This window comes from Hoplias malabaricus, chromosome 7 (genome assembly GCF_029633855.1).
Source record: "Hoplias malabaricus isolate fHopMal1 chromosome 7, fHopMal1.hap1, whole genome shotgun sequence".
NCBI classification, from domain to species: domain Eukaryota; kingdom Metazoa; phylum Chordata; class Actinopteri; order Characiformes; family Erythrinidae; genus Hoplias; species Hoplias malabaricus.
This window is the reverse complement of record NC_089806.1, coordinates 43,360,970-43,383,469: the sequence shown is the minus strand read 5'-3', so window position 1 is coordinate 43,383,469 and position 22,500 is coordinate 43,360,970. Positions and strand designations below refer to the sequence as shown.

Here is a 22,500-nt window from a genome sequence, read left to right as displayed (position 1 = left end):
CATGAAGAAACACAGCCGTCTCTGAAAGGACATGAAGAATGTGAAGTGGACGTTTGTTTGACCATTCGCAGCAGCTATTGAAAGGTGCCAGGGTCAGATCACACATCAGTACCACAACATACCTACAGTATATAAAACCCGTATGTTTAACCTCTGTCATAGTAATGACTACTAGTGTTCTCTACTGCGTTTACTCCTGTGTTTAAAGAATAAACGTCACCCGTATTTTAGCCCTTCGCTCTGTTGCCTTGTTTGTTTCTGGTCTCTATTCTGGAGCAGTGCCGTCTGTGTTTTGTTTTATTTATTTAGTGTTTTTAAACATTTTTCATATTTCATTTCTAATGCCTGCCTTTTCCTAATAATACTCTCCCTAAAGCATCCATCCATTCATCCGTTATCTGTAGACCTTATCCAGTTCAGGGTCGCAGTGGGTCTACCTGGAATCATTGGGCGTAAGGCAGGAACACACGCTGGAGGGGGCGCCAGTCCTTCACAGGGCAACACAGACACACACACACACACACCTACGGACACTTTTGAGTCTCTAATCCACCTACCAACCGGAGCACCCGGAAGAACCCACGCAGACACTGAGAGAACACACCACACTCCTCACAGACAGTCACCCGGAGGAAACCCATGCAGACACAGAGAGAACACACCACACTCCTCACAGACAATCACCCAGAGGAAACCCACGCAGACACAGAGAGAACACACCACACTCCTCACAGACAGTCACCCGGAGGAAACCCACGCAGACACAGAGAGAACACACCACACTCCTCACAGACAGTCACCCGGAGGAAACCCACGCAGACACAGGGAGAACACAGCACACTCCTCACAGACAGTCACCCGGAGGAAACCCACGCAGAAACAGAGAGAACACACCACACTCCTCACAGACAGTCACCCGGAGGAAACCCACACAGACACAGAGAGAACACAGAACTTTGTGCACATATTGTCCACAGAACTGGCCCTTGTGACAGGCTCCACATATGTTAGCCACATACATTGCAAAACGTTTCATTCATTCACTCATTCATTCACCTTCTGTTACCACTTCACCCTGATCGTGATGGCGGTGGGTCCAGAGCCTACCTGATAGTTTAAATGCCCTTTAGTCCAGAGTGCCTCTTCTTAAAGGGGCCGAGATCGCTTCTCCCTCTGTGACGTAGTCTCATCAGAGATAGGAGTGTGTTCTGTGAGTTGATGAATGAGTAGATTGTGATTGATACTGATACGTGTTTGTGTTTGTAGAAGTTGCTACTTTATGTAAGTGGGGGAAATATGACTTTATTGCTTGCTTTATTTTTTTGCTGGTTACTCCCTCCTCTCTCTCTCTCTCTCAGGTTAGAGGTCAGTGTCGTGTAAATTCTGGCAGAACAGCAGGTTCTCTGTTCTCTTCATTCTATAGAGTGCTGTAGCTGTAACACGAACCCAGCTGAACTCAGCCAACGTCCTCACACACCCTCCACATAACCTTTCCAGCACACACATAAACACATGCACGCACACACACACACACACACACACACACACACACACACACACACACACATACCAGCCTCAGCACAGCCTTTAAAGTAGATACCAAAGATTTAACATGGTTTTCCATGTGTGAACTTAAGTGTGATTACTACATAAAGGTCTGTATAACATATTTATTTACTCTATTAAATTACATTATTGGTAATGCCCTAATAATGTGATAAAAATCTTAATATGTGTACAATTAGTTTATAGTACAAAGATATTAATATTATTTCTCGTGTTTGAATACATGTAGTATACATGCTACTGTACTGCGTATTGAAACTTACAAACATCTAATGATAGTATATAATCTGTTGCTATTGTTTAACGATTTATTTACTTATGAGGAGACTATGTATGTTTGTCTTAATTCATCTATATTACCTTGTGTGTGTTTGTGTGTGTGTGTTTGTGTGTGTGTGTGTGAAATCAGTGTGAATGAGCATGTTCCTCAGTGTGAGCTATTATGAATGATCAGTGCACTCGTATGTACTCGTGTATGTCGTGTATAAACAGGGCATAAAACAGAGTGTGATGTGGAACCACGCAGGAAGTGAAGTATATACCGGGTGCTTTGAACTCTATAAAAAGACTGCATTTCCCAGGGTGCACTGGGCAGCATGCCAGAGACTGCTGGGTAATCACTCCAGTACGTCCACTCTGTCGTCATGGAGACTCCACTGGAGCCAGACTGAGGTAGCACCTCATTGGAATGAGTCAGTGAGTGAGTGTGTGTGTGTATGTGTTGCCCTTTATTTCTCTGTAGTGCATTGGATATATTCTTTATATCACTCACTGAAGCAGTAAACTGCAAAAAAGGAAGTGTGTCATGGAGAGTTTAATTAAGTGGTTAAATGGACAGTGCGGTTGTCAGTAATGAAGTGGTTAAATGGACAGTGCGGTGGACAGTAATGAAGTGGTTAAATGAACAGTGCGGTGGACAGTAATGAAGTGGTTAAAAGGAAGTGTGTCATGGAGAGTTCAATGAAGTGGTTAAATGGACAGTGCGTTGGACAGTAATGAAGTGGTTAAATGGACAGGGTGGTGGACAATAATGAAGTGGTTAAATGGACAGTGCGGTGGACAGTAATGAAGTGGTTAAATTAACAGTGCTATGGACAGTAATGAAGTGGTTAAATGGACAGTGCGATGGACAGTAATGAAGTGGTGAAATGGACAGTGCGGTGGACAGTAATGAAGTGATTAAATGGACAGTGCGGTGGACAGTAATGAAGTGATTAAATGGACAGTGCGGTGGACAGTAATGGAGTTGTTAAATTGACAGTGCGGTGGACAGTAATGAAGTGGTTAAATGGACAGTGTGGTGGACAGTAATGGAGTGGTTAAATGGACAGTGCGGTGGACAGTAATGGAGTGGTTAAATGGACAGTGCGGTGGACAGTAATGAAGTGGTTAAATGGACAGTGCAATGGACAGTAATGAAGTGGTTAAATGAACAGTGCGATGGACAGTAATGAAGTGGTGAAATGGACAGTGAGGTGGACAGTAATGAAGTGATTAAATGGACAGTGTGGTGGACAATGTAATGAAGTGGTTAAATGGACAGTGTGGTGGACAGTAATGAAGTGGTTAAATGGACAGTGCGGTGGACAGTAATGAAGTGGTTAAATGGACAGTGTGGTGGACAGTAATGAAGTGGTTAAATGGACAGTGCGATGGACAGTAATGAAGTGGTTAAATGGACAGTGTGATGGACGGTAATTAAGTGGTTAAATGAACAGTGCGGTGGACAGTGTAATGAAATGGTTAAATGGACAGTAATGAAGTGGTTAAATGGACAGTGCCGTGGACAGTAATGAAGTGATTAAATGGACAGTGCGGTGGACAGTAATGAAGTGGTTAAATGGACAGTGTGGTGGACAGTAATGGAGTGGTTAAATGGACAGTGCGGTGGACAGTAATGGAGTGGTTAAATGGACAGTGCGGTGGACAGTAATGAAGTGGTTAAATGGACAGTAATGAAGTGGTGAAATGGACAGTGCGGTGGACGGTAATGAAGTGGTTAAATGGACAGTGCGGTGGACAGTGTAATGAAATGGTTAAATTGACAGTGCTATGGACAGTAATGAAGTGGTTAAATGGACAATGCGATGGACAGTAATGAAGTGGTGAAATGGACAGTGCCGTGGACAGTAATGAAGTGGTTAAATGGACAGTGCGATGGACAGTAATGAAGTGGTTAAATGGACAGTGCGGTGGACGGTAATGAAGTGGTTAAATGGACAGTGCAGTGGACAGTGTAATGAAATGGTTAAATGGACAGTGCGGCGTACAGTAATGAAGTGGTTAAATGGACAGTGCAATGGACAGTAATGAAGTGGTGAAATGGACAGTGCGTTGGACAGTAATGAAGTGGTGAAATAGACAGTGCGGTGGACAGTAATGAAGTGGTTAAATGGACAGTGCGGTGTACAGTAATGAAGTGGTTAAATTGACAGTGCTATGGACAGTAATGAAGTGGTTAAATGGACAGTGCGATGGACAGTAATGAAGTGGTGAAATGGACAGTGCGGTGGACAGTAATGAAGTGATTAAATGGACAGTGCGGTGGACAGTAATGAAGTGATTAAATGGACAGTGCGGTGGACAGTAATGGAGTTGTTAAATTGACAGTGCGGTGGACAGTAATGAAGTGGTTAAATGGACAGTGTGGTGGACAGTAATGGAGTGGTTAAATGGACAGTGCGGTGGACAGTAATGGAGTGGTTAAATGGACAGTGCGGTGGACAGTAATGAAGTGGTTAAATGGACAGTGCGATGGACAGTAATGAAGTGGTTAAATGAACAGTGTGATGGACAGTAATGAAGTGGTGAAATGGACAGTGAGGTGGACAGTAATGAAGTGATTAAATGGACAGTGTGGTGGACAATGTAATGAAGTGGTTAAATGGACAGTGTGGTGGACAGTAATGAAGTGGTTAAATGGACAGTGCGGTGGACAGTAATGAAGTGGTTAAATGGACAGTGTGGTGGACAGTAATGAAGTGGTTAAATGGACAGTGCGATGGACAGTAATGAAGTGGTTAAATGGACAGTGTGATGGACGGTAATGAAGTGGTTAAATGAACAGTGCGGTGGACACAGTAATGAAATGGTTAAATTGACAGTGCTATGGACAGTAATGAAGTGGTTAAATGGACAGTGCCGTGGACAGTAATGAAGTGATTAAATGGACAGTGCGGTGGACAGTAATGAAGTGGTTAAATGGACAGTGTGGTGGACAGTAATGGAGTGGTTAAATGGACAGTGCGGTGGACAGTAATGAAGTGGTTAAATGGACAGTGTGGTGGACAGTAATGAAGTGGTTAAATGGACAGTGCGATGGACAGTAATGAAGTGGTTAAATGGACAGTGTGATGGACGGTAATGAAGTGGTTAAATGAACAGTGCGGTGGACAGTGTAATGAAATGGTTAAATTGACAGTGCTATGGACAGTAATGAAGTGGTTAAATGGACAGTGCCGTGGACAGTAATGAAGTGATTAAATGGACAGTGCGGTGGACAGTAATGAAGTGGTTAAATGGACAGTGTGGTGGACAGTAATGGAGTGGTTAAATGGACAGTGCAGTGGACAGTAATGGAGTGGTTAAATGGACAGTGCGGTGGACAGTAATGAAGTGATTAAATGGACAGTGCGGTGGACAGTAATGAAGTGGTTAAATGGACAGTGCGGTGGACAGTAATGAAGTGGTTAAATGGACAGTAATGAAGTGGTGAAATGGACAGTGCGGTGGACGGTAATGAAGTGGTTAAATGGACAGTGCGGTGGACAGTGTAATGAAATGGTTAAATTGACAGTGCTATGGACAGTAATGAAGTGGTTAAATGGACAGTGCGATGGACAGTAATGAAGTGGTGAAATGGACAGTGCCGTGGACAGTAATGAAGTGATTAAATTGACAGTGCGGTGGACAGTAATGAAGTGGTTAAATGGACAGTGCGGTGGACAGTAATGGAGTGGTTAAATGGACAGTGCAGTGGACAGTAATGAAGTGGTTAAATGGACAGTGCGATGGACAGTAATGAAGTGGTTAAATGAACAGTGCGATGGACAGTAATGAAGTGGTGAAATGGACAGTGAGGTGGACAGTAATGAAGTGATTAAATGGACAGTGCCGTGGACAGTAATGAAGTGGTTAAATGGACAGTGCGGTGGACAGTAATGAAGTGGTTAAATGGACAGTGTGGTGGACAGTAATGAAGTGGTTAAATGGACAGTGCGATGGACAGTAATGAAGTGGTTAAATGGACAGTGCGGTGGACGGTAATGAAGTGGTTAAATGGACAGTGCAGTGGACAGTTTAATGAAATGGTTAAATGGACAGTGCGGCGTACAGTAATGAAGTGGTTAAATGGACAGTGCAATGGACAGTAATGAAGTGGTGAAATGGACAGTGCGTTGGACAGTAATGAAGTGGTGAAATGGACAGTGCGGTGGACAGTAATGAAGTGGTTAAATGGACAGTGCGGTGTACAGTAATGAAGTGGTTAAATTGACAGTGCGATGGACAGTAATGAAGTGGTTAAATGGACAGTGCGGTGGACAGTGTAATGAAATGGTTAAATTGACAGTGCTATGGACAGTAATGAAGTGGTTAAATGGACAGTGCGATGGACAGTAATGAAGTGGTGAAATGGACAGTGCCGTGGACAGTAATGAAGTGATTAAATTGACAGTGCGGTGGACAGTAATGAAGTGGTTAAATGGACAGTGCGGTGGACAGTAATGGAGTGGTTAAATGGACAGTGCAGTGGACAGTAATGAAGTGGTTAAATGGACAGTGCGATGGACAGTAATGAAGTGGTTAAATGAACAGTGCGATGGACAGTAATGAAGTGGTGAAATGGACAGTGAGGTGGACAGTAATGAAGTGATTAAATGGACAGTGCCGTGGACAGTAATGAAGTGGTTAAATGGACAGTGCGGTGGACAGTAATGAAGTGGTTAAATGGACAGTGTGGTGGACAGTAATGAAGTGGTTAAATGGACAGTGCGATGGACAGTAATGAAGTGGTTAAATGGACAGTGCGGTGGACGGTAATGAAGTGGTTAAATGGACAGTGCAGTGGACAGTTTAATGAAATGGTTAAATGGACAGTGCGGCGTACAGTAATGAAGTGGTTAAATGGACAGTGCAATGGACAGTAATGAAGTGGTGAAATGGACAGTGCGTTGGACAGTAATGAAGTGGTGAAATGGACAGTGCGGTGGACAGTAATGAAGTGGTTAAATGGACAGTGCGGTGTACAGTAATGAAGTGGTTAAATTGACAGTGCTATGGACAGTAATGAAGTGGTTAAATGGACAGTGCGGTGGACAGTAATGAAGTGATTAAATGGACAGTGCGGTGGACAGTAATGAAGTGGTTAAATGGACAGTGCGGTGGACAGTAATGAAGTGGTTAAATGGACAGTGTGGTGGACAGTAATGAAGTGGTTAAATGGACAGTGCGATGGACAGTAATGAAGTGGTGAAATGGACAGTGAGGTGGACAGTAATGAAGTGATTAAATGGACAGTGCCGTGGACAGTAATGAAGTGGTTAAATGGACAGTGCGGTGGACAGTAATGAAGTGGTTAAATGGACAGTGTGGTGGACAGTAATGAAGTGGTGAAATGGACAGTGCGGTGGACAGTAATGAAGTGGTTAAATTGACAGTGCTATGGACAGTAATGAAGTGGTTAAATGGACAGTGCGATGGACAGTAATGAAGTGGTGAAATGGACAGTGCGGTGGACAGTAATGAAGTGATTAAATGGACAGTGCGGTGGACAGTAATGAAGTGGTTAAATGGACAGTGCGGTGGACAGTAATGAAGTGGTTAAATGGACAGTGTGGTGGACAGTAATGAAGTGGTTAAATGGACAGTGCGATGGACAGTAATGAAGTGGTGAAATGGACAGTGAGGTGGACAGTAATGAAGTGATTAAATGGACAGTGCCGTGGACAGTAATGAAGTGGTGAAATGGACAGTGCGGTGGACAGTAATGAAGTGGTTAAATGGACAGTGTGGTGGACAGTAATGAAGTGGTTAAATGGACAGTGCGATGGACAGTAATGAAGTGGTTAAATGGACAGTGCGGTGGACGGTAATGAAGTGGTTAAATGGACAGTGCAGTGGACAGTGTAATGAAATGGTTAAATGGACAGTGCGGCGTACAGTAATGAAGTGGTTAAATGGACAGTGCAATGGACAGTAATGAAGTGGTGAAATGGACAGTGCGTTGGACAGTAATGAAGTGGTGAAATGGACAGTGCGGTGGACAGTAATGAAGTGGTTAAATGGACAGTGCGATGGACAGTAATGAAGTGGTTAAATTAACAGTGCGATGGACAGTAATGAAGTGGTGAAATGGACAGTGAGGTGGACAGTAATGAAGTGATTAAATGGACAGTGCCGTGGACAGTAATGAAGTGGTTAAATGGACAGTAATGAAGTGGTTAAATGGACAGTGCGATGGACAGTAATGAAGTGGTTAAATGGACAGTGCGGTGGACGGTAATGAAGTGGTTAAATGGACAGTGCAGTGGACAGTGCTATGGACAGTAATGAAGTGGTTAAATGGACAGTGCGGTGGACAGTAATGAAGTGATTAAATGAACAGTGCGGTGGACAATGTAATGAAGTGGTTAAATGGACAGTGTGGTGGACAGTAATGAAGTGGTGAAATGGACAGTGCGATGGACAGTAATGAAGTGGATAAATGGACAGTGCGGTGGACAGTAATGAAGTGATTAAATGAACAGTGCGGTGGACAATGTAATGAAGTGGTGAAATGGACAGTGCGATGGACAGTAATGAAGTGGTTAAATGGACAGTGCGGTGGACAGTAATGAAGTGATTAAATGAACAGTGCGGTGGACAATGTAATGAAGTGGTTAAATGGACAGTGCGATGGACAGTAATGAAGTGTTGAAATGGACAGTGCGGTGGACAGTAATGAAGTGATTAAATGAACAGTGCGGTGGACAATGTAATGAAGTGGTTAAGTGGACAGTGTGGTGGACAGTAATGAAGTGGTTAAATGGACAGTGCGGTGGACGGTAATGAAGTGGTTAAATGGACAGTGCAGTGGACAGTGTAATGAAATGGTTAAATGGACAGTGCGGCGTACAGTAATGAAGTGGTTAAATGGACAGTGCAATGGACAGTAATGAAGTGGTTAAATGGACAGTGCCGTGGACAGTAATGAAGTGATTAAATGGACAGTGCGGTGGACAGTAATGAAGTGGTTAAATGGACAGTGTGGTGGACAGTAATGGAGTGGTTAAATGGACAGTGCGGTGGACAGTAATGAAGTGGTTAAATGGACAGTGTGGTGGACAGTAATGAAGTGGTTAAATGGACAGTGCGATGGACAGTAATGAAGTGGTTAAATGGACAGTGTGATGGACGGTAATGAAGTGGTTAAATGAACAGTGCGGTGGACAGTGTAATGAAATGGTTAAATTGACAGTGCTATGGACAGTAATGAAGTGGTTAAATGGACAGTGCCGTGGACAGTAATGAAGTGATTAAATGGACAGTGCGGTGGACAGTAATGAAGTGGTTAAATGGACAGTGTGGTGGACAGTAATGGAGTGGTTAAATGGACAGTGCGGTGGACAGTAATGGAGTGGTTAAATGGACAGTGCGGTGGACAGTAATGAAGTGATTAAATGGACAGTGCGGTGGACAGTAATGAAGTGGTTAAATGGACAGTAATGAAGTGGTGAAATGGACAGTGCGGTGGACGGTAATGAAGTGGTTAAATGGACAGTGCGGTGGACAGTGTAATGAAATTGTTAAATTGACAGTGCTATGGACAGTAATGAAGTGGTTAAATGGACAGTGCGATGGACAGTAATGAAGTGGTGAAATGGACAGTGCCGTGGACAGTAATGAAGTGATTAAATTGACAGTGCGGTGGACAGTAATGAAGTGGTTAAATGGACAGTGCGGTGGACAGTAATGGAGTGGTTAAATGGACAGTGCAGTGGACAGTAATGAAGTGGTTAAATGGACAGTGCGGTGGACAGTAATGAAGTGGTTAAATGGACAGTGTGGTGGACAGTAATGAAGTGGTTAAATGGACAGTGCGATGGACAGTAATGAAGTGGTTAAATGGACAGTGCGGTGGACGGTAATGAAGTGGTTAAATGGACAGTGCAGTGGACAGTGTAATGAAATGGTTAAATGGACAGTGCGGCGTACAGTAATGAAGTGGTTAAATGGACAGTGCAATGGACAGTAATGAAGTGGTGAAATGGACAGTGCGTTGGACAGTAATGAAGTGGTGAAATGGACAGTGCGGTGGACAGTAATGAAGTGGTTAAATGGACAGTGCGGTGTACAGTAATGAAGTGGTTAAATTGACAGTGCTATGGACAGTAATGAAGTGGTTAAATGGACAGTGCGATGGACAGTAATGAAGTGGTGAAATGGACAGTGCGGTGGACAGTAATGAAGTGATTAAATGGACAGTGCGGTGGACAGTAATGAAGTGGTTAAATGGACAGTGCGGTGGACAGTAATGAAGTGGTTAAATGGACAGTGTGGTGGACAGTAATGAAGTGGTTAAATGGACAGTGCGATGGACAGTAATGAAGTGGTGAAATGGACAGTGAGGTGGACAGTAATGAAGTGATTAAATGGACAGTGCCGTGGACAGTAATGAAGTGGTTAAATGGACAGTGCGGTGGACAGTAATGAAGTGGTTAAATGGACAGTGTGGTGGACAGTAATGAAGTGGTGAAATGGACAGTGCGGTGGACAGTAATGAAGTGGTTAAATGGACAGTGCGGTGTACAGTAATGAAGTGGTTAAATTGACAGTGCTATGGACAGTAATGAAGTGGTTAAATGGACAGTGCGATGGACAGTAATGAAGTGGTGAAATGGACAGTGCGGTGGACAGTAATGAAGTGATTAAATGGACAGTGCGGTGGACAGTAATGAAGTGGTTAAATGGACAGTGCGGTGGACAGTAATGAAGTGGTTAAATGGACAGTGTGGTGGACAGTAATGAAGTGGTTAAATGGACAGTGCGATGGACAGTAATGAAGTGGTGAAATGGACAGTGAGGTGGACAGTAATGAAGTGATTAAATGGACAGTGCCGTGGACAGTAATGAAGTGGTGAAATGGACAGTGCGGTGGACAGTAATGAAGTGGTTAAATGGACAGTGTGGTGGACAGTAATGAAGTGGTTAAATGGACAGTGCGATGGACAGTAATGAAGTGGTTAAATGGACAGTGCGGTGGACGGTAATGAAGTGGTTAAATGGACAGTGCAGTGGACAGTGTAATGAAATGGTTAAATGGACAGTGCGGCGTACAGTAATGAAGTGGTTAAATGGACAGTGCAATGGACAGTAATGAAGTGGTGAAATGGACAGTGCGTTGGACAGTAATGAAGTGGTGAAATGGACAGTGCGGTGGACAGTAATGAAGTGGTTAAATGGACAGTGCAGTGGACAGTAATGAAGTGGTTAAATGGACAGTGCGATGGACAGTAATGAAGTGGTTAAATTAACAGTGCGATGGACAGTAATGAAGTGGTGAAATGGACAGTGAGGTGGACAGTAATGAAGTGATTAAATGGACAGTGCCGTGGACAGTAATGAAGTGGTTAAATGGACAGTAATGAAGTGGTTAAATGGACAGTGCGATGGACAGTAATGAAGTGGTTAAATGGACAGTGCAGTGGACAGTGCTATGGACAGTAATGAAGTGGTTAAATGGACAGTGCGGTGGACAGTAATGAAGTGATTAAATGAACAGTGCGGTGGACAATGTAATGAAGTGGTTAAATGGACAGTGTGGTGGACAGTAATGAAGTGGTGAAATGGACAGTGCGATGGACAGTAATGAAGTGGATAAATGGACAGTGCGGTGGACAGTAATGAAGTGATTAAATGAACAGTGCGGTGGACAATGTAATGAAGTGGTGAAATGGACAGTGCGATGGACAGTAATGAAGTGGTTAAATGGACAGTGCGGTGGACAGTAATGAAGTGATTAAATGAACAGTGCGGTGGACAATGAAATGAAGTGGTGAAATGGACAGTGCGATGGACAGTAATGAAGTGTTGAAATGGACAGTGCGGTGGACAGTAATGAAGTGATTAAATGAACAGTGCGGTGGACAATGCAATGAAGTGGTTAAGTGGACAGTGTGGTGGACAGTAATGAAGTGGTTAAATGGACAGTGCGTTGGACAGTAATGAAGTGGTGAAATGGACAGTGCGGTGGACAGTAATGAAGTGGTTAAATGGACAGTGCGGTGTACAGTAATGAAGTGGTTAAATTGACAGTGCTATGGACAGTAATGAAGTGGTTAAATGTACAGTGCGATGGACAGTAATGAAGTGGTGAAATGGACAGTGTGTTGGACAGTAATGAAGTGATTAAATGGACAGTGCGGTGGACAGTAATGAAGTGATTAAATGGACAGTGCGGTGGACAGTAATGGAGTGGTTAAATGGACAGTGCGATGGACAGTAATGAAGTGGTTAAATGGACAGTGCGATGGACAGTAATGAAGTGGTGAAATGGACAGTGCGGTGGACAGTAATGAAGTGATTAAATGGACAGTGTGGTGGACAGTAATGAAGTGGTTAAATGGACAGTGCTATGGACAGTAATGAAGTGGTTAAATGGACAGTGCGATGGACAGTAATGAAGTGGTGAAATGGACAGTGAGGTGGACAGTAATGAAGTGATTAAATGGACAGTGCCGTGGACAGTAATGAAGTGGTTAAATGGACAGTAATGAAGTGGTTAAATGGACAGTGCGATGGACAGTAATGAAGTGGTTAAATGGACAGTGCAGTGGACAGTGCTATGGACAGTAATGAAGTGGTTAAATGGACAGTGCGGTGGACAGTAATGAAGTGATTAAATGAACAGTGCGGTGGACAATGTAATGAAGTGGTTAAATGGACAGTGTGGTGGACAGTAATGAAGTGGTGAAATGGACAGTGCGATGGACAGTAATGAAGTGGATAAATGGACAGTGCGGTGGACAGTAATGAAGTGATTAAATGAACAGTGCGGTGGACAATGTAATGAAGTGGTGAAATGGACAGTGCGATGGACAGTAATGAAGTGGTTAAATGGACAGTGCGGTGGACAGTAATGAAGTGATTAAATGAACAGTGCGGTGGACAATGAAATGAAGTGGTGAAATGGACAGTGCGATGGACAGTAATGAAGTGTTGAAATGGACAGTGCGGTGGACAGTAATGAAGTGATTAAATGAACAGTGCGGTGGACAATGCAATGAAGTGGTTAAGTGGACAGTGTGGTGGACAGTAATGAAGTGGTTAAATGGACAGTGCGTTGGACAGTAATGAAGTGGTGAAATGGACAGTGCGGTGGACAGTAATGAAGTGGTTAAATGGACAGTGCGGTGTACAGTAATGAAGTGGTTAAATTGACAGTGCTATGGACAGTAATGAAGTGGTTAAATGTACAGTGCGATGGACAGTAATGAAGTGGTGAAATGGACAGTGTGTTGGACAGTAATGAAGTGATTAAATGGACAGTGCGGTGGACAGTAATGAAGTGATTAAATGGACAGTGCGGTGGACAGTAATGGAGTGGTTAAATGGACAGTGCGATGGACAGTAATGAAGTGGTTAAATGGACAGTGCGATGGACAGTAATGAAGTGGTGAAATGGACAGTGCGGTGGACAGTAATGAAGTGATTAAATGGACAGTGTGGTGGACAGTAATGAAGTGGTTAAATGGACAGTGCTATGGACAGTAATGAAGTGGTTAAATGGACAGTGCGATGGACAGTAATGAAGTGGTGAAATGGACAGTGCGGTGGACAGTAATGAAGTGATTAAATGAACAGTGCGGTGGACAATGTAATGAAGTGGTTAAATGGACAGTGTGGTGGACAGTAATGAAGTGGTGAAATGGACAGTGCGATGGACAGTAATGAAGTGGATAAATGGACAGTGCGGTGGACAGTAATGAAGTGATTAAATGAACAGTGCGGTGGACAATGTAATGAAGTGGTGAAATGGACAGTGCGATGGACAGTAATGAAGTGGTTAAATGGACAGTGCGGTGGATAGTAATGAAGTGATTAAATGAACAGTGCGGTGGACAATGTAATGAAGTGGTGAAATGGACAGTGCGATGGACAGTAATGAAGTGTTGAAATGGACAGTGCGGTGGACAGTAATGAAGTGATTAAATGAACAGTGCGGTGGACAATGTAATGAAGTGGTTAAGTGGACAGTGTGGTGGACAGTAATGAAGTGGTTAAATGGACAGTGCGGTGGACGGTAATGAAGTGCTTAAATAGACAGTGCAGTGGACAGTGTAATGAAATGGTTAAATGGACAGTGCGGCGTACAGTAATGAAGTGGTTAAATGGACAGTGCAATGGACAGTAATGAAGTGGTTAAATGGACAGTGCCGTGGACAGTAATGAAGTGATTAAATGGACAGTGCGGTGGACAGTAATGAAGTGGTTAAATGTACAGTGTGGTGGACAGTAATGGAGTGGTTAAATGGACAGTGCGGTGGACAGTAATGAAGTGGTTAAATGGACAGTGTGGTGGACAGTAATGAAGTGGTTAAATGGACAGTGCGATGGACAGTAATGAAGTGGTTAAATGGACAGTGTGATGGACGGTAATGAAGTGGTTAAATGAACAGTGCGGTGGACAGTGTAATGAAATGGTTAAATTGACAGTGCTATGGACAGTAATGAAGTGGTTAAATGGACAGTGCCGTGGACAGTAATGAAGTGATTAAATGGACAGTGCGGTGGACAGTAATGAAGTGGTTAAATGGACAGTGTGGTGGACAGTAATGGAGTGGTTAAATGGACAGTGCGTTGGACAGTAATGGAGTGGTTAAATGGACAGTGCGGTGGACAGTAATGAAGTGATTAAATGGACAGTGCGGTGGACAGTAATGAAGTGGTTAAATGGACAGTGCGGTGGACAGTAATGAAGTGGTTAAATGGACAGTAATGAAGTGGTGAAATGGACAGTGCGGTGGACGGTAATGAAGTGGTTAAATGGACAGTGCGGTGGACAGTGTAATGAAATGGTTAAATTGACAGTGCTATGGACAGTAATGAAGTGGTTAAATGGACAGTGCGATGGACAGTAATGAAGTGGTGAAATGGACAGTGCCGTGGACAGTAATGAAGAGATTAAATTGACAGTGCGGTGGACAGTAATGAAGTGGTTAAATGGACAGTGCGGTGGACAGTAATGGAGTGGTTAAATGGACAGTGCAGTGGACAGTAATGAAGTGGTTAAATGGACAGTGCGATGGACAGTAATGAAGTGGTTAAATGAACAATGCGATGGACAGTAATGAAGTGGTGAAATGGACAGTGAGGTGGACAGTAATGAAGTGATTAAATGGACAGTGCCGTGGACAGTAATGAAGTGGTTAAATGGACAGTGCGGTGGACAGTAATGAAGTGGTTAAATGGACAGTGTGGTGGACAGTAATGAAGTGGTTAAATGGACAGTGCGATGGACAGTAATGAAGTGGTTAAATGGACAGTGCGGTGGACGGTAATGAAGTGGTTAAATGGACAGTGCAGTGGACAGTGTAATGAAATGGTTAAATGGACAGTGCGGCGTACAGTAATGAAGTGGTTAAATGGACAGTGCAATGGACAGTAATGAAGTGGTGAAATGGACAGTGCGTTGGACAGTAATGAAGTGGTGAAATGGACAGTGCGGTGGACAGTAATGAAGTGGTTAAATGGACAGTGCGGTGTACAGTAATGAAGTGGTTAAATTGACAGTGCTATGGACAGTAATGAAGTGGTTAAATGGACAGTGCGATGGACAGTAACGAAGTGGTGAAATGGACAGTGCGGTGGACAGTAATGAAGTGATTAAATGGACAGTGCGGTGGACAGTAATGAAGTGGTTAAATGGACAGTGCGGTGGACAGTAATGAAGTGGTTAAATGGACAGTGTGGTGGACAGTAATGAAGTGGTTAAATGGACAGTGCGATGGACAGTAATGAAGTGGTGAAATGGACAGTGAGGTGGACAGTAATGAAGTGATTAAATGGACAGTGCGGTGGACAGTAATGAAGTGGTTAAATGGACAGTGCGGTGGACAGTAATGAAGTGATTAAATGGACAGTGCGGTGGACAGTAATGAAGTGGTTAAATGGACAGTGCGATGGACAGTAATGAAGTGGTTAAATGGACAGTGCGGTGGACAGTAATGAAGTGTTTAAATGGACAGTGCGTTGGACAGTAATGAAGTGGTTAAATGGACAGTGCGTTGGACAGTAATGAAGTGTTTAAATGGACAGTGCGGTGGACGGTAATGAAGTGGTTAAATGGACAGTGCGGTGGACGGTAATGAAGTGGTTAAATGGACAGTGCGGTGGACAGTGTAATGAAATGGTCAAATGAACAGTGCGGTGGACAGTAATGAAGTGGTTAAATGGACAGTGCGATAGACAGTAATGAATTGGTTGAACAGACAGTGCGATAGACGGTAATGAAGTGGTTAAATGGACAGTGCGGTGGACAGTAATGGAGTGGTTAAATGGACAGTGCGGTGGACAGTAATGAAGTGGTTAAATGGACAGTGCGGTGGACAGTAATGAAGTGGTTAAATGGACAGTGCGGTGGACAGTAATGAAGTGATTAAATGGACAGTGTGGTGGACAGTAATTAAGTGGTTAAATGGACAGTGCGGTGCACAGTAATGAAGTGGTTAAATGGACAGTGTGGTGGACAGTAATGGAGTGGTTAAATGGACAGTGTGGTGGACAGTAATGAAGTGGTTAAATGGACAGTGCGGTGCACAGTAATGAAGTGGTTAAATGGACAGTGTGATGGACAGTAATGAAGTGGTTGAACAGACAGTGCGATAGACGGTAATGAATTGGTTGAACAGACAGTGCGATAGACGGTAATGAAGTGGTTAAATGGACAGTGCGGTGGACAGTAATGGAGTGGTTAAATGGACAGTGCGGTGGACAGTAATGGAGTGGTTAAATGGACAGTGCGATAGACAGTAATGAATTGGTTGAACAGACAGTGCGATAGACGGTAATGAAGTGGTTAAATGGACAGTGCGGTGGACAGTAATGGAGTGGTTAAATGGACAGTGCGGTGGACAGTAATGAAGTGGTTAAATGGACAGTGCGGTGGACAGTAATGAAGTGGTTAAATGGACAGTGCGGTGGACAGTAATGAAGTGATTAAATGGACAGTGTGGTGGACAGTAATTAAGTGGTTAAATGGACAGTGCGGTGCACAGTAATGAAGTGGTTAAATGGACAGTGTGGTGGACAGTAATGGAGTGGTTAAATGGACAGTGTGGTGGACAGTAATGAAGTGGTTAAATGGACAGTGCGGTGCACAGTAATGAAGTGGTTAAATGGACAGTGCCGTGGACAGTAATGAAGTGGTTAAATGGACAGTGCGGTGGACAGTAATGAAGTGGTTAAATGGACAGGAATGAAGTGGTTAAATGGACAGTGCTGTGGACAGTAATGAAGTGGCTAAGTGGACAGTAATGAAGTGATTAAATGGACAGTGTGATGGACAGTAATGAAGTGGTTAAATGGACAGTGCGGTGGACAGTAATGAAGTGGTTAAATGGACAGGAATGAAGTGGTTAAATGGACAGTGCTGTGGACAGTAATGAAGTGGTTAAATGGACAGTGTGGTGGACAGTAATGAAGTGGTTAAATGGACAGTGCGGTGGACAGTAATGAAGTGGTTAAGTGGACAGTAATTACGTGGCTAAAGTTCACAGTGCGGTGGACAGTATTGAAGTGGTTAAATGGACAGTAATGAAGTGGTTAAATGCACAGTGCCGTGGACAGTAATGAAGTGGTTAAATGAACAGTGCGGTGGACAGTATTGAAGTGGTTAAATGGACAGTAATGAAGTGGTTAAATGGACATTGCGGTGGACAGTAATGTAGTGGTGAAATGGACAGTGCGGTGGACAGTAATGAAGTGGTGAAATGGACAGTGCGGTGGACAGTAATGAAGTGGTTAAATTGTAAATTGGAGCGAACATTTCTGACACTAAACTTTCATCTCTATTGAACATGTGTGCACATCTGTTTCTAGGTGTAAGTAAATGATTGCAGATGTTTGTGTGTGAAATTGAGATGAAGCATGTGTGTGAGTGTAAGGCATGTAGTGTGTGTGTGTGTAACCCTTCACAGACTTAAAGCCTAGGACATTACAATTCTTTCTTTCTGATGTACAGTAATAAAGTCCTGTCACACTCATCTCACAGAAACTGAAAATACGCCTTAAAGGTGCAGTGAGTAAGATGTAGCAGGATCTGACAGCTGAAAAATTGTTTTCATTAATGTCATATCACTAGTGACTACTGTGAATACTGTTGTGTGTTCATTAGTTTAGACTGAGCCCTCTGTATTGACTGGCACTCTTTACTGGTGTTAATCTGCTGATAGAGGAGCCCTGGCGCGTGCACGTTCAGGCTGCGCAGAGTGAAATAACTCGGAGCACAATCAGAGCAATGATGCAGAACTCTTTCTGTCCTGTTGGAGGTGCTGTGTTTGTTTCTGCATGAGTGTGAGAGCTTATTCTATGGAAATCAATGTCAATTGTCATTAAAATACTTCTGTATTATTCCGTTCTGTTGTTAAAAATGACACACATTTCTGAACCAAACAAATTAAACATGTAGGATTGTGCAGGTTTAATCAACTGTGGGCATTACACATCACACACACACACACACACCTAAATCACACTGTTAACAGAGGACAGGAGACACTCTGGCCATAACAGATAAGGGGTTGTATACGAGTAAATACCTGGGTAAAAGAGCATGTGTGGAAGGGGCCTGTGTGTGTGTGTGTGTGTGTGTGTGTGTTTGTAGGGTCAGGGTCATGTCGTCACTGACCCGTCTAACAGGCCCATGTTTCTGCTCGATTAGACACACTAGGGTTGGTCGTTCAGGAAGGTCAAAGGTCAGATGGTAAGCTCAGTGACCTTCCTGACAGAGTGCACACAGGAGAGTTAGAAGGATCAGGACTGTCTGAACCAATCAGATCACAGTATTCACTTGCTCAACCAATCAGAAATAACTTGCTCTCAGACTGGTAAACGTCCACTGGGGGCAAGGGGGGGTGGGGGGGTAATATTGTCTATTCCCTTTATTCATGTTTTCTTTCTCTCTCTCTCTCTCTCTCTCTCTCTCACTCTCTCACTCTCACTCTTGCTCCTTCTCTGTCTGTATTTTTCTCCACCTGTCTTGATTTATATATCTCCTGGTTTATATCTATAAAGAGGGATGTGTTCTGTCACACATAAAACCACACACACACACACACACACCTCATTTGTCCTCTCTTAGCTCTGTGTGTGTGTGTGTCTGTGTCCAGATGACAGTAAACACCTGTTCGCTCCGACTATATTTCCACTGTAGCTGAAAAATCAATATTTACCTTCTGAGAGAGAGAGAGACAGAGAGAGAGATAGGGCAGGAGGGGGGATGGATGAGGCAGGGAGGGAAAAATAGAGCAAAGGAAAGAAGGATAGAGAAAGAGAGGTACCCTTCCTAAATTTCTCTTACAATTTTCATATTTTACTCTCTCTCACTCCTTGTTCCTTCCTCCCTTTTCCCCTCTCTCTCGCTTTCTCCCTTCTTTCCTCATTCCCCCTCCTGCCCTGCCCCCCCTTCCTGCCCTTTCTCTCTCTCTCTCTCTCTCTCTCTCTCTCTCTCTCTCTCTCTCTCTCTCTCTCTCGTTCTCATGTAAACTCTATTCAGTGTGTATTGTTTTCAGAAAAATGGATCTGCGGAAAACGTGCTGCTACTTTTGGCACAATACCAACTGAAATGTGTTTTGAATTAGCTAAAAGCATATGTGAGTCCAGCAGAGCACCACTCTGTGCCCCTGTGTGTATATTTGTGTGTGTGTGTGTGTGAGAGAGAGAGAGAGAGAGAGAGAGAGAGAGAGAGAGAGAGAGAGAGAGAGAGAGAGAGAAAGAGAGAGAGCACACTCATGTGTCCATGAACTGGCTGAACTCGTCTCTGTAGCTGTGTTTTGTTTTGGGGGTCTCTCTCTTTTATAGAGAACAGCGCTAGTGCTGCCAGGCTAATTATAATACAAAGACAAAGTAAACAACAATATAATAATAACAATAAAGCTATTATAACAAACAAACTCATAACATACTTCTGTGTCATTAGTTAATGTTTAAACTAATGTTCTTATTTTACCTGCGTTTCAACACAAAGTGTGAAGGCTCAGGCTAATCCTGGCTGGTCTGGGATTAAAGAGCTAGTTTTGCTAAAATCCTGTGTAAACAATTTCCTCGCCTCGTGCCACAAGTAGTTCATGAAACAGGATGGTGTCTTTCCACCTGGGAATCCTCTCTTCTTTAGTTTAGCGCTGGAGCTGCAAGGCTAATGCGGCTAACATATACATGGAAGCTTAATATCTGCGATTAGCATCATGCTAATGGCTAGATCATCAGTAATCTCTATGTAATTGCTAAGTAAGCTGAAACACATGATTTTGAGTTGTGTTTTTCAAGTGTTTCTTGTATATGTAGCGTTCCAGTTTGTAGTGTTAATAGTTTATAGATCTCTATGTTGTCGTATGCCGGGCTGTGATTGGCCGTAAGTTGTGCACCCCTGCTATAACTCATGTTTCTCTCTGTCTCTCACTCCAGGAGGAGAAGAAGCCCCCCGGGGTGGACACAGTGACGAATGACGTCATGGCGGACCAACCAGGAGAAGAAGCACAGAAGAAGGAGGAGCAGCCAGTCATCAGTCTGCCGCCCACTCCCACTCCACAGACTCCGCCCCCTCAGCAGCACACAGACCCCGCCTCCCCCACCGTCGCCACCACACCCGACCCAGCCCCTGCACCCGTGCCTGCCCCGGTGGTCTGTGGCAAAAGACTGCATAGGTCCTGTGAGGCAGAGCAAGAATATGAGGTATAGCAGTGGTCACCTAGATGACCTAGATCTACAAGGCTACTTACAATCACAAAGCTGTATATGTCCACATCACACTATACTTGCCATGAACGTTTGCTATAAGTAGTGTTCAGGTTATTGCTAACAGCACTTGGTTTCTGACAGTGTGTGCCATATTGTTATCTTGTGTGTGTGTGTGTGTGTGAAAGGATGGTCGTGGGTTTGGGATCGGGATGCTGGTCTGGGGGAAGTTGCGAGGTTTCTCCTGGTGGCCGGGACGCATTGTGTCCTGGTGGATAACAGGGCGGAGTCGAGCTGCGGAGGGAACTCGATGGGTCATGTGGTTCGGAGACGGAAAGTTCTCTGTGGTGAGTTTATGCATCCAGTGACTGAACTGTGTAAGCGCTTACAGACAATGAATGAATGAATTATTTGGGCCACTAGGTCTTCGTCAGCCCTATGATGAGACGTTACAGTGCAGTGTAAAGTGATGTAGCCCGGTAACTGTGACTACACACCGTCAGATAATGCCTTCGCGTTGCAAAGAACGAGATTAAAGCTGACTCAGATCAGCCTCTCATCTGTTACATCAGCGAAACAGGTCTCAGGAAGTAGGCGGTCACACTGCGTTTATGCCTCACTCTTGATCAAACCTGGCGCCTGTTGATTTCTAACCCTCTCTGCATTTCTCTCTTCAGGTGTGTGTCGAGAAGCTTTTGCCTTTTAGCTCCTTTTCTACTGCCTTTCATCAGCCTACCTACAGCAAACAGCCCATGTACAGAAAAGCTATCTACGAGGTGCTACAAGTGAGTGTGTTCCCTACTGTTACTCACTGTTACATTCACACATCCACAAATAAAGCACTACACTCCGTATCTGTACATTTCAAGTCTGAAAACATGGGATAAAACAAGCTGATTGTGCTCCGCTTCTTACGTCAAGTAAAGGGACTTTAGAATGGCCCCGCCCCCTCGTCTGAGTCTGTCCAATCACAGCGCTGGACCCGTGTTTGTGTGAGAGCGCAGAGACGAGGTTAAACTCAGCAAAACACACACAACAAAGAAATAAGAGCACTGAGTAAAAACGGAGAAGAAAGAGAACAGAGTGAAAACGGCTAAAAACCAGAGCTTCTGCTCCTCGCTCCTCACTGCTGTGCGCTCGGGGTCGGGGTGAACAGAGAGCGGCTCATTATCATTTAAAGGAACAGGTGCGTTCTGAACAGGGGCTGTTTACACAGGGGGAGAACACTGCTGTGGGGCTCGTAGGGTTTCATTAAACTCGCTATCAGAAGAAAACAGTTAACGCTTTACCTCTGAAATGTACACGATGAGTAGAACAGTAGCTAGTAGCAGTGGTACAAGGCACACGCACTACATTCATTGGTATTTTTGTGTGTTTTTACACCCAGTCTGTAAAATGTGTGTGTCCGTGTGTGCAGACAGCGAGTACGAGGGCAGGAAAGCTGTTCCCCGTGTGTGTGTCCACTGACGACTCTGAATCTGCGAAGAGCGTTGAGTTGCAGACCAGAGAGATGATCGAGTGGGCTAGCGCAGATTTCCCTCCCACCGGAGCCAAGGGCTTGGAGCCCCCACCAGGTCACACACCTGAGCCTTGACATCTCTGATTATCCTAATGTCCGCTGGCTCCTCTATGGGATCTAAGAGCGTGTGTTGACGGGGCTGTGATTATATATAACTTTATACAAGCACCACGCTCACTGAGAGGGCATTAGTTTAAATATATATCATTATCATATTGTGTGTGTGTGTGTGTGTGTGTTTCAGCCGAAAGGAGTCCGTACACTGAAGTGTATCCAGAGATGTGGGTGGAGCAAGAAGCTGCGTCTTATCCGACCCCTAAGAAACCCAGAAAAAGCAGCTTGGAAAAACCCAAGAACCAGATCAAGGAGATCATAGATGAAGGGACTAGAGGTGATCAGCGCACATCAACACATTAACACACACCAGCATTCCATACATCCGTATATACACACACGCAGACACATGGGCATGTACATCTCACACA

The 22,500-nt window shown here is 44.0% G+C and overlaps 1 protein-coding gene across 1 annotated transcript in view; it reads left to right on the top strand.

The window, feature by feature from the left end:
* The window catches only part of LOC136702399 (DNA (cytosine-5)-methyltransferase 3A-like), an 88,913-nt gene that overhangs the window by 49,652 nt on the left and 16,761 nt on the right, over nt 1–22,500 (top strand). The window contains exons 9-13 of the mRNA XM_066677445.1: nt 20,227–20,493; nt 20,685–20,843; nt 21,174–21,281; nt 21,914–22,070; nt 22,260–22,406. Of these exons, the coding sequence (XP_066533542.1) occupies nt 20,227–20,493; nt 20,685–20,843; nt 21,174–21,281; nt 21,914–22,070; nt 22,260–22,406 (838 nt within the window). The remainder of the gene's footprint in view (nt 1–20,226; nt 20,494–20,684; nt 20,844–21,173; nt 21,282–21,913; nt 22,071–22,259; nt 22,407–22,500) is intronic.